The following is a 12,254-nucleotide window of genomic DNA, read 5'->3' on the forward strand; positions in this document are numbered from 1 at the left end:
ATTACAATTTTTTATAATCTATATTTTGTCGTAAATTGCCAAAAGCCGGTTTCAACCCTTAAACTGCATCCCCATTTCACGATTTCCAGCGTTTTCGTGTTTAAATGAATATTTTTCTTAAAGTTGTAACCTCAACAACATTTTCCACCTGGTATTTGCTTGTTATTAAATTTTTCATTTCAATTGTTTTTTGTTTTAAATTTCAAAAAATAGATATGTGTTGATGTACACTGAAATATCATATGAGAAGTAACGAATTTTCTAAAAAATCTTTATTTTTTAGTGATGTTCGTTTCTAGTTGCAACTAGAAGAAACATCTACATGATTCTTTTTAAAAAGCAGATTCTCGCTATTTTTCAGTCAATATTATCAAATCAGATTGTGAATTCTTAGAGAATGTTTTAAGAATGGCTGTTCCGTACTTCTGTATATGCTAACATAGCATTTGAAATGTATTCAAGATTAGTGCTACTATGAAAATGTTTAATAACATTTATCATTTGCCGAAATAGAACATTATGTGAATTTCCTGTGTGATTTCCAGAATCTTAACTGAAATTTTTCAACGAGAAAGCAAAAGTCACATTTTTAATGTGATAATCTTTTGGAGTTTAGCGAATAAACATCCAGTCTCTTGAACTGAACATTCTTTTTAAAGGATTTTTTTCTCTTGTGTCCTATTAATTTTCTATTTAATTGGTCGTTCAAAAGTTTCTTGTTTAGAGAAATTCGCATAGGTAATATTATACCCTAGTTGAAAAGCGAGTAGTGAGCTATTTTATGCTGCACTTAACAATCGACGTAAAAGCGTTTTCCAAATCAAAATCAATTCCTGGGTTTCAGCCATTTATTGTCTTTATTTATCAATTAAAATACGTTTCGGTGTATTTTTCCACCATCATCAGTTTTTACGTGTAGCGTTGTTGCTGAAGGCTTAAAGCAGATATATCCATTTTTACCGCAGCCACCGCCGAACGTGTCATAATCACGTGAAAGAACGTCCACCAATTTCAAAAAGTAATTTCGACGTGATTACTCGACAATCTACTAGGGTCGTTTGATAAGTCAGTGACTTTTTGAATTTCCCTCCCAGTAACTTTAAATTCAATACTCCTGCGCTACGTCATTTAGTTCGTGTTTAATAGTCATTGAAAGGAGACGACTAAGATGACTTTGTCAATTTCGACGCTAATGGGAAAAAAGTGAATTTCGAGTCCTGATCAAGCATTATCTTTTACCAAAAAAATACCATCAAAAAAACGAAAAAAAAGCTTGATAAATACTATGGGGACTCTGCATCATCAATCTCAATGGTTAAGAATTGATTTCCTGAGTTTCGTTGTGGTCATACCAGCACAAATGACGCATAACGTTCAGGTCGTCCAAAAGAGTTTGTTACGCCAGAAATGGTCGATAAAATCCATGGAACCATACTGGACAATTGGAGAATAAAAGTGCGAGAGGTGGCTGAAGCTGTAGGCATCTCAACTGAGAGAGTATATCACATTTTACATGAATATTTACATATGAAAGAGCTATCCGCAATACGAAAGCCGCGATTGCTGACACTCGACCATAAGCACTCCCGTGTGAGCATTTGAAATTAATGTTTGGCAATGTTTCGTAACCGTTGACGAAACCTGGATCAATCAGAACACACGAAAAACCTAAGAACAATGCAAACAGTGGGTTTAAAATGGGCCTATCGGCCAACAAGGTGATGATCACAGTTTTACAAAAGACGTACAGGGACATCACAAAATAAAAGTGCTACTTTTACAACAGCGAAACAGAAGTATATGGTAAAAATTTGAAAGTATATAATAATATTACAATTAATAAATTAATAGTAATGTGATAAAAAGCACATATTTATTACATAAATTGTACAACAGTTGTTTATATAAGTGAAAAATATTTTACAGAAAAACCAAATGCCTTCAAAATAATTAACATTAAAATAAAGAATAGCCGAAATTAACATTACATTACAGCGCCCAACATAATAATTAACCAAACGCTAACTATTCCAGTCGCGAAAATAGGGTGCATATGACCACTATACATATACATATATGACATACTATGACGCAGAATGAATGCCGATGCAATCGAAGTAAACCAAAAGCTGCCGGATGTTTCAAAACGACCGTGAAAAATTGTATTATTATAATTTCAAAATAAATTGTCATCACCTATAAAAGACTCGATCGAAATTGATCGATTGAAGAAAGGCAATACAAACGTTACTACATTTAAAAACAACTCTAAAGTATTTCCAGTAAAATTGGTATCGCAATATAATCTATTGCATATCGCAATATTGCAATCCGTGTTGTGCCGTAATATTACTATTTTGGTACAAAAATATTTTCTTCCTCAAATCCATATTTTGCTCTATATTCTCTGAATTATCATTTGCCAAAGTTCGGGTATTCGAGATATTAAGAGAAGTTGATCTTCATATCAAACATTTATAATTAAACAAAATGTGATAATAAAATATTCATATCTAATGTTTGATGAAATTTTTCTCAAATACGAACGAAAGTTTCTACTAGTTTGAATGCAATAATAGGATTATTGCTTTTGTACTTTATATGTTTACTACTATCAAATCTCACTACAGAGCCATATATTTCTTCTAAACCAATCGCGTATAGGAAATTTTGATTTTTCAATAGTTGCTATCTTGAAGCAAGTTTTTAAAAATATATTTCGCACGCCCATGTTTCACAAAGAAGACACCTACTGTTTTGGTTTTTTGCTGGTTTGCTGCACCTTAGCCACTTAACTCAAGACTAGGACGAAGAACCACGTCTTATTGGCAGCTTTTATATGAAAATCTCACATGTACAAATGTGACCTCAGAATTATGTGATCGGGCCGAGATAATAGTAGCTTTGCAAAACATCAAAAATTATTTCAATTGTCTGATTTTCGTTATTTTTAATCCATCACTCCGCACAAGAACTGCGATTTATTGGAATATACTAAAATGCAATGACAGAGTTTTTGAGTCCATCCAATAACAAATTTAAACTTCAACCAGCTTCAAACATGTTTCTTGAGGCAACATTGATAATTTTAGTGCACTCTATCTGCCATTGAAACAGGCAGGTTTTTTGATGATATATGGAGGCCATAAAAGAGCTATATAGTACGGTGTTTGGAAAGCCATAAACGTCAAATGGCGCCCTCTGCAAATTACATACGGAATAAGAACATATTGAAATTGAGCATAAACCCACTTGTTACCAGTTTTCATTTAAAAAGAAAAGATATTGTTTCCAATCCGAATTAAAATTCTTATTTTTCCAAGTAGAACATGGCTTTGTACTCGTATTAAGATAGGCACATATACTCAAATTCGAATTCATTTTATATGTATAGACCACATGGAACAAATCATATCTTCGATAAAAAATCAATTTTGGTTTATTATTCATCGAGTTTTTTTACATGCCAAGCTAATTTATCTACATAGTAAATACACATTTTACTGTATGATATCGGCCCACGGTCTACAAGAATAAAGTTACTTTGATGGATAAGACATATAGCTACATGCATCCTAAGGGGATGTCGCATTGTTCATTAATTTCAGGTCGGTAAAAATATAATTTGAAGTCATACACTGAGTAGGTTTATACCTAAGTATTTGTATTCCATATTAAGTGTTTGTATATAAATATGTCATAGGTATATCATTATAGGAATAAATCTGAATAATCAAATTGTCAATGTCAAATGTTATATGCTATTCATATTTGCGCCCGCTGCACGTATAGATATATTCTTTAAATTAAAATTCTACATTCGCGATCTGAATGTTGAAGCTACTCACATGATTTACTCTTGTCGGCAGCAGCCAAACCAATCAAGCTAGAAATGGAGAAGAAACACAAGAAAAATGTCACAATAGTCACTAGTCTCGGGGGGCCACCTGGGCCCCCGTATCTCAGTCTCATTCCACTCAGATCATAACCATCGTTTCTCGTTCATTTTTGCACTCGCGAATTCTTGCTCCACACTTTAATATCCGAAATACGCACTAAACCATAGTTTAGACAAAATGTCCGATTTTCCACCCGGAAAATTAAATTATCTGCCCTCTACAGATCGGACAGGCCCGTAAAATGGACGAGAATATGAGTATCTACTACAAGCGAATTGTAGTTTCAAATTTACGTCGGAAACTCGCGCAGCCATCGCGACGGCAGTCTATCGATTCCCCAGCCGGCGTCTTTGGCGTCGCGCCGTTGCACCGTTGTCAGTTTTAAGGGACACGTGAGAGTGACCCATGAGGCTAAAGACGCGGCAGCGTCGGGCGATGATTGAATGAGCAATGAGTGAATTTTGTTAATTAATGTTGTAATTTACAAAATTAGCGAGTTCAACACTCCAAACGCCCACTGGCGGCTAAATTATAACTACACTTTGACTAGGAAAATTTGACACCTATTTTGATTAAATGTCATTGTGACTTATTTTGTTTAGTTCTAGTTTAGTTTAGTATCAGCTTTTTCAATTCTTTAAAGAAAGAGTAACGTATTGAAACGTGTGTAAGTATTGTCTTATGTTATAGACTTAAAAATAAAGTAATGTCAGGAAGGTATTCGTGATTTTTGTAGTTAATAATACCAAGTAATGTTGACGTTGAAATTAATTTTGAATTGATAGAAACTGGAAATGGTCCAAACGGGAATTTTCTTTTCGGATTCTTTAGTAGCCTAATACAGGGTTAATCATGTTGTGCGCAACCTAAGATTGGGCTCAAACTTCTGTAGGCTCATTTCTCAACATATTTTGTGATATACATAGTGTTTGTAATTTTCAAAATCCTAACATTAATGTGTTGATCGGTCCATCTGTTCTGTTCTATCTGTTATTTCGATAAATATTTATCAAAATAACAACATGCCTTAGAAATGAATCGTATCCAGGGCGATGGGTAAACAATAGATACATTCGTATGCGTACGTCAGTTTATTTCTGACTTTAAAAATTTTACTTTGGCGGTTTCCAAAATGGTAAAGTTAACGAAACAAAAAAAAATATAATTCTGTGCAATGTTGGGTTTGATGATAGAACACAGACCCCAAGAGAAGCATCTCAATTATTTCATGAAATCCATGATCGTCCTGTAATATCCTATATAGCTGGTAAGTAGGTACGTGGTGCTAGAGATGAACATGAATAAATTGACGGTTTTACTTTCTTTGGAAGACAATCCATGTACTTACCATTCTTTCGTAGATGGGGGCCCATTTACACATGCGAAAATCTGTTGTTCACCGAATAGTTCGAAAACGCAAATACCATTCCTATAAAGTTATTCCAGTGACAAAAGTTTTTTTCGCCACACTTTTCGATGGCAAGAGTATCACTTTTACCCATTACAAATTTTCTTCATCCCGTATGGAAAGTTATAACTTTGGCCACGCACGCTGACAGTTTAACAGTCACTGACTGTCAGTTGACTGTTCGGCAAGATTTTCAAATTTTTTGAGGATAAAGAAAAATAGTATACGGTACTCGAGACGAAAGTCGAAGCAGTGGCGGAACTTCGACTTTCGTCTCTTATACCGTAATATAGAAATTATTTCTCCGTTAAAACTATTCTGGCTCTTTGGACGATTATGTTAACCGACAAAATTGTCGGTTCACAGCCATTATCCCCAAAAAATAAATGTCTGCGGAAGAATGATAGAACCATTTACCATTTTTCTTTTAACAGTTTGAATTGAGTCATTCATTAATGATTGGTGTGTTTATTCCAACATCCATTAGATGCAGACTCTTTTGAGGCAAAACTGATTTTGCAGCCAGATGATGCTCCTCCTACACGTAAATTTTTGGATGAAACCTTACCAATTCGCGAATAGGAAGAAAGGGTCTTATTAAATGCCCTCCTACATAGCCAGACCTAACTATAAGCATTTAGACTCACTGTACCTATGTCTAATTTCTCGCCATTTTGTGTCCACATCCTTAATAATATTCAAATAAAAATTTTAATAAACTTTTCCATATTTTTCATTAGAGTGTGTCCTTGACAAAACGGAAATTGAAACCTCTTGTGACCCAGACGCCCGATTGTGACCACGACTCTCTGACCATCATTGCGGTAACCTACCGGGTAGTTGGAATGTGTTGAGTTTTTCCGTTCGTCCCCATTTGGCTATTTAGTAGGAATCCATTATTTCAAGATGGAATTTGCAGCATTACACCTTCTTAATCAAGCCCATATAAATATTCTGTACTTCAAGTTTCTCTGCGGTCGTGACTTCCTATCTATCTCTCAATGTTACTCCGCGTATTGCATTATTACGCACTTTTATTTCTATTGTTCTAAGTATTAGCTTAGCTTTAAATGCTTCGGCTGATGTTTCTCTGGAGTAGTTAAGAATAAGTTACTGTTACATGTCTGACATATGCGGAGCGGAGTTTGGGTTTTTTTCATATGAATTTTATTTGGACGTTCTGATTTACTTGCTATCTTTTTTCTTTATCAATCACGATTTTTTAGCAAAATTTCCATAAATGATTAACTGCTTGGTTGTCCATTGGAAGTTTACAACTAACTACGGTTTTCCGATTATGATTTAGTGCGTCTATATCTAAGAGCTTCCACATTCTCTACCAATAACATGAGTTCGACGGTTTTTGGCCCAATTCGATATTTAAACTTCAAGAGTTTCATATATTCAATAATTTGTTATGTAATAGAAGTTTTGGTACTCTTTTTAGTCAAATTATTGGCTCTCCACTACCCTCAATTCCTGTGTGCGGGAACCCAAAGCAAGATGACCTCATTTTCCGTGGATTTTTGCGTGAAAGTTGTTCTCGCAAAGCTACATTTCCTGCTGCTTTACATTTTTCGTCCATGTCAGATGCGAAACGCTCTCCAATAGCATTCTCTCACCAACACCCGGTTGGCCATTTGCATCCATCTGAAAATACCTTGTTAAAACCCCAAGTTGTTCCTGATCTAGGGTCCTACACACCTTTAAGGATTTCGTAGTTTATTGACAGCCTCCTGAATGTGCCTGTTTCAAGGGAGTTTGCAATCTAATGTTATTGCCGGAAGTTGAACTTCTTCTTAATGTGTGCATAAGTGTTATTGCCAGAAAACCTGAATTGTTTTGGATCATTGAAGTGCGTCAACTTTCCTTTTCTTGAGAATCGACCTACAGTCGTTTTCCTTGGATTTATAGCCCGTGATAGGACGATATAGATGTGGTCCTCCTTCAATTATTAGTGGACACTCGGATTCTTACAAAAGTTCTATCAGCCACAAAGCACGCAATCAACTAAGACCAAAATTTCATGGTTGCCTTGATGTTTGCCCTGGAATGCACAAATATGAAACGGTCGTAATCGTTCCCTAATAGTAGGTAATTATAATTCATTCAATTTTTCGAGTCAACGTCATTTGTTTATAGAAAACGGTTCTTTGGTGTATCGCATTTGCGAAAATGTTTTTTTTTACTTTTAAACTCTAAAGCAGTAACAATAAAGGATTAATGCACACAAAAGTTTCCTCTTGCAGAAGGCCGCTCACACTTTCTTTACATTCTCAGCACCCTTAAGTAAGAATTAAGTGTACAATTTCCCCAATTAGAATTACATTGTCAAGGTAAATAGTTAGTTTCCATGCGGAAACATAGCATTATAAATAAACTAAAAATACTATTTGAAGATAAGGATAATATTTCAATTTAGCTTTTTCTCCTGCAAATTTATCAGGTATATAGTGCAAATGCATTAGATAAAATAGGTCGACGATGGTTAGAACATAGTAAACTATTGTAACGATTAGGATAAATTAAACTAACTAAACGGTGTAATAGGTAGGTTTGTTCGAGACCCCGCGTCGATTTTTTAAATATGAAAAAATTTATGATTTTTCAATATTCAGTATAAATTCTGAAAATTAATCGCTAGGTTGTGCAATTCTTATAAGTGCACACAACAATGAGTTATGAGTTACAAAAAACACCGATTTGAGCAAAAATATATCTACTTAGGAAAATTCGTTCTCATAAAGCTTAAACAGCAGTAAACCTGAGAAAACAGCCCGGAAAAGCGAAAAGACGATTTCCATTTTCCAGGAAATTGGCAATCATCGTTTGTTTGCTGACGACTTTGTGCTCTGAAAATCACAATAAAAAGACTCGTAATGTTGTGCACAATAACTGCTGAATAATGTTTCAGCCCTTCTTGACGTTTTAAGTCGTATTTCCTTTTTAGCCCTTCCACGATTGACGACAAAGCTTGTCTCGTTAAATCCATTGGATTTTGAATTATTTAAAATTAACGTTATTGGCAGCTCGTTACAAAACCATTTTAAAGTATAAAAGGAAAATAATTTTATACGATTGAGATTATTTTGTGGCTATCTGATTATTTTGTGACAAACTGATGTGGTTTATAGTTTTTTGCAATAAAAAGTGTTTGTTAAAAGTAAAAAAAAAAAATTGAAAGAAAGAAAATAAATATGAATTTTTATTTTAGCCGAAAACGATGCATTTCAATATAATTCCACAAATATAATTTTATTTCATATATAAAATTACAATTCTTCCTTGACATACATTTCTTGCTTAAAAGTTTTTGGAAGTTGAATTTTTGGAAATCTTTACAATTAAGTAAAATGAAGTAAACTCTTAAGCACTCACCTTGATTACATATTTGATCATATTGCTTTGTTAATGTTAATATATATTTAAAATTATTAAATAAGGTAGGTTAGATTGGCTATGTCAGATTTCTGCAACAATTAATGGAACATAATATTATTTTTTTTTTATAGTTTGAAAGGCAGTTTATCTTCGTTTATCCGTAGCTCCTAAATTTTACCAAATTCTTGGGTCCTTCCTCACGAGGCTAAAGCTGCTTACAAAGGTAGTTTCGAAGGCAAATCGACAATCAACATTGTACCTACAGCTTATCAAAGATAAAATTATATTTAAAACTCAATTACAATCCCATGCACATAACCTTTCAATAACTGGTTCTAGGAAATGTTTTTAATCACGAATTAGGTACGTAAATGCTAATCAGTACTATCATAAGGATAAATATTTCTATTGGAAGGCGTTGCAAGATGCATATTTAAATAACACCTGATAAAATCGTCGACAATAGCTAGAACAAAACTACCGCAATTTATTTATCCAGTTCGTAAATGTAATAAAAACCAACTGGGAAAATAAGTATGTTCGAGACTATATGTTGACTTTTATAGAAATACATTAGGTTTTGTTTTTCTTATACGGTCAGAAAATATCAGGGCAATAAGGGGAAATGGGCAAAAATGATAAAAATATAAAGCCTAGTCAGTTTAGCCTGACTTTAAACTGTGCCTAATAGAGAAGGCTGTATAAAAGCATCGTAAAATATTCAGTTCAAAACCAGACAGAAAACAAAGAAATACATTTTAATGTCTTGTTACTGTTAAATTTCTTGATGATGATAACGAATTATTTACGACAATAGATTAATGAGAAAAAAATTCAAGTCGAGGAAAAAGAATATTTTATATTTTTTGCCAATTAGGTTTGGAAAATGCTGTCTTACACTGCACGCCACCTACCAAAGCTGGTATTCTTCCGCTTTACCTTTCTGTTGCATATGCCGTGCAGATGCACATTATTTGTAGATTTTTATCATTTGCTAACTTGCATCATCTTCAGGAAGGCTGATTAGCTGCGCTATTATTAGCTCTGTATTGCTTGTGGAGTTTCTACAAACTGCTTTGCGACCTCCTCCCAGTACTTACTGTTCTTGCGAGGTTCATCCCTCGAAATCCACCCTTCCATCATCCGTTCTTGGGCATGAAAAGTTTCATGCTGGTTCTCGCCAGTCACTAGCACTCGTTTTGGCCCTTAGTTTTCCTACATAGTCTAGCACCCATTGTGACTTAAGTGTGCACGATTATAGGGGTGTGATAATTGTGGTCTACTACCGCTTAAAATTATATGACGCTATGTAAATGTTCAAATTGAACGCCTTTCTGTTGAATAGATAATAAGCATCTTCTACTCACAGAGTTAGAGCTATTAATTAGTTCGACTGGGGGATTACTGCAAAAGCTTGCACAGTATCTTCTAGTAAACTTTTACTGTCTGAATTATTGTTGCTTTAAATAAAGGTTCTTTAATTTGCCCCGCATGAATAAGTCTTTGCGCATTAGATCCATTGACCTAGCAAGCCAAGATATGAGGACCCTCGTGCCAATCCAGTTTTGTCTCCTCGGTTAAAAAATCGGTTGTAACCCTCACATTCTTCCTCAGAGAAGCACGCTTTTCATCAAGGTGACAATATAAGCTATTAGCAGTAGTAAATATTCATACAAATTATATTACAGAGGTATTGACTTCATCAGTACAAATACCATTTATTGAAAAATGCTCGTTCTGTCTGCATCGCATTACATACTACTTGCAAAATCGTAATCTTCTAGAAGCTCCCCTTTCACGGAGTTGATGAACACTTTTTGTTATCTATGGTTTAAAATTTTTACTTTTTAATAATCTTATTCAGATTTTTGGAAAGCGTGTTATATTCACCATTCGATATGAAGTTTTCGGATAATCTTAAGACTTTTCCAATTACATTTAGCTTCTCAATATCATTGTCTCGATTGAGATAGTAATATTTCGATTTTGACTTATTAAAGCTTCTGTGATCCGGATGACCTCTTTGAGGGAATGTATTAAAATATAGATCGCAAGCAGCTTGAGAATCCGATAGTGCAGATATTTTGTTTAATTGCGAACGAAATATTTGTTAGTTTTCTTTGACCAGATTAATGTAGCCTACTTTCGAAACCTGTCAGTTTTTTTTAAAAATAGATATGAAATACACAGGGGGACCAATAGACGGTCACACATTACATTGTTACAAAATTGAAAGTTTAACTTTCTTAGAGAGGCTCTAAATGGATAAGAAGTTTTAAAAAATTGGGGCTGACACAACAATCGCCATATGGTAAAAGTTAGAGCGATCAAAAGCATGTTTTGATTTTATTTGATTTAAAGAAATATCAGAACATGCGAGCAAATCAATAAGGGTGCGAGTATTTTTTTACATTTTTAAGCACAAACCTAGATACTTTCGATATGCCACGCTATGGTTAAAACATAGTTTTCCAGATATAGACACTTAAAGGTGAAAACAGCGTCGCATTTGGAACAGCAGTGTACAAAAGAAATCATTTATCGAGGGATCCAGGAACAGCGTGACAACAAATCGGCTGCAAAATAGTTTAATACTAAGGCACTCTTATACGAATGTAGGCAATTATTTAGACGCAGTGGTGCACTTGAAGGGTCACCTAGATCACCTGACTTGAGATCAATTAACTTTCCTGTTGGGGTCATATTAATGCACAATTTTACAAGTTCCAACATTAGCTCAAGACATGACAACAAGATTAAGGCAAAATTTTCGAAATTTTTCAATACAATCTTTAGAAACGGTAAAAAAGTATTTTACGAATAAAGCTAAAATGTGTGTGCATATTGAGGGGGACTGTGAAAACAGCTCCTATTAAAAATATTAGTTAACTTTATTTTTAGGCTGTAATTTTGATTGTCCTTATTTGTCACTGTTTCATTAACTTGTAGTTAATTGTTGTCAGAATACTTAATCATCTATTAAGTTTAAATAATTAATAAGGAAGTAGCGCAATAGAATTTAATGTGCTGCTCTGGGGTTTTCTTCGTCTACCTACTGATAATAGTGTGAGTTTATTGTTGTTCTTTGTGACTGTTTTAATAGAAAATCTATCAAATAAACTTTTTAATGCTTCGAGTCTCGGTTTTCTTTCTGGGCTAAAATATTGAATGCTAATAATGATTTGTTTTTTGGCATTCTCCGATGATAAAACCCATATTAACAGTTTCGTAGGTAGTGAGATTTGTGCTTACCGACATAAAATAAATACTGTGCTGAAAACTCAGTTTTGTGAAGCAATATTATTTGTAATTAATTGATGCTTTAAAAACAGAATACAAAAATCTGTGAAATTTTTCACTGTAAAATGTAGCAATTTTAACCTGCCGAACAGTCATAAACAATTAAATTTTCATCTTAATAACGCCCAGGGGACACTGTATTTAAGAACATTTAGAATTGATCAAACTACTTAGAGTTTGTAATAATGGAACATTTGCGTTTTATAAATTTAGGTATTTTAAATGAGCGTTAATTTTGAAACATTTGTGTATGCGATTTTATGTGT

The 12,254-nt window shown here is 33.9% G+C and overlaps 1 protein-coding gene and 1 long non-coding RNA gene across 3 annotated transcripts in view; one reads left to right on the forward strand and one right to left on the reverse strand.

The window, feature by feature from the left end:
- LOC125503906 overlaps positions 1 to 4,243 on the reverse strand; it is a 46,559-nt gene extending 42,316 nt beyond the window's left edge. Inside the window, exon 1 of one of the 2 annotated variants that reach the window (XM_048665042.1) lies at positions 3,849 to 4,243. In XM_048665042.1, the coding sequence (XP_048520999.1) occupies positions 3,849 to 3,972 (124 nt within the window). In that variant the 5' untranslated portion in view covers positions 3,973 to 4,243. The remainder of the gene's footprint in view (positions 1 to 3,848) is intronic. The other variant, XM_048665041.1, reaches the window with a different exon arrangement.
- A 728-nt stretch (positions 4,244 to 4,971) lies between these two features.
- LOC125503907 lies at positions 4,972 to 6,029 on the forward strand. The gene is made up of 2 exons (XR_007281155.1): positions 4,972 to 5,166; positions 5,795 to 6,029. It is a non-coding gene; the product is annotated as an uncharacterized LOC125503907 (long non-coding RNA).
- Positions 6,030 to 12,254: the final 6,225 nt, after the last annotated feature.

Source organism: Dendroctonus ponderosae, unplaced genomic scaffold (genome assembly GCF_020466585.1).
Source record: "Dendroctonus ponderosae isolate FM_Combo_2020 unplaced genomic scaffold, Dpon_F_20191213v2 Dpon_F_20191213_3, whole genome shotgun sequence".
Lineage (NCBI taxonomy): Eukaryota > Metazoa > Arthropoda > Insecta > Coleoptera > Curculionidae > Dendroctonus > Dendroctonus ponderosae.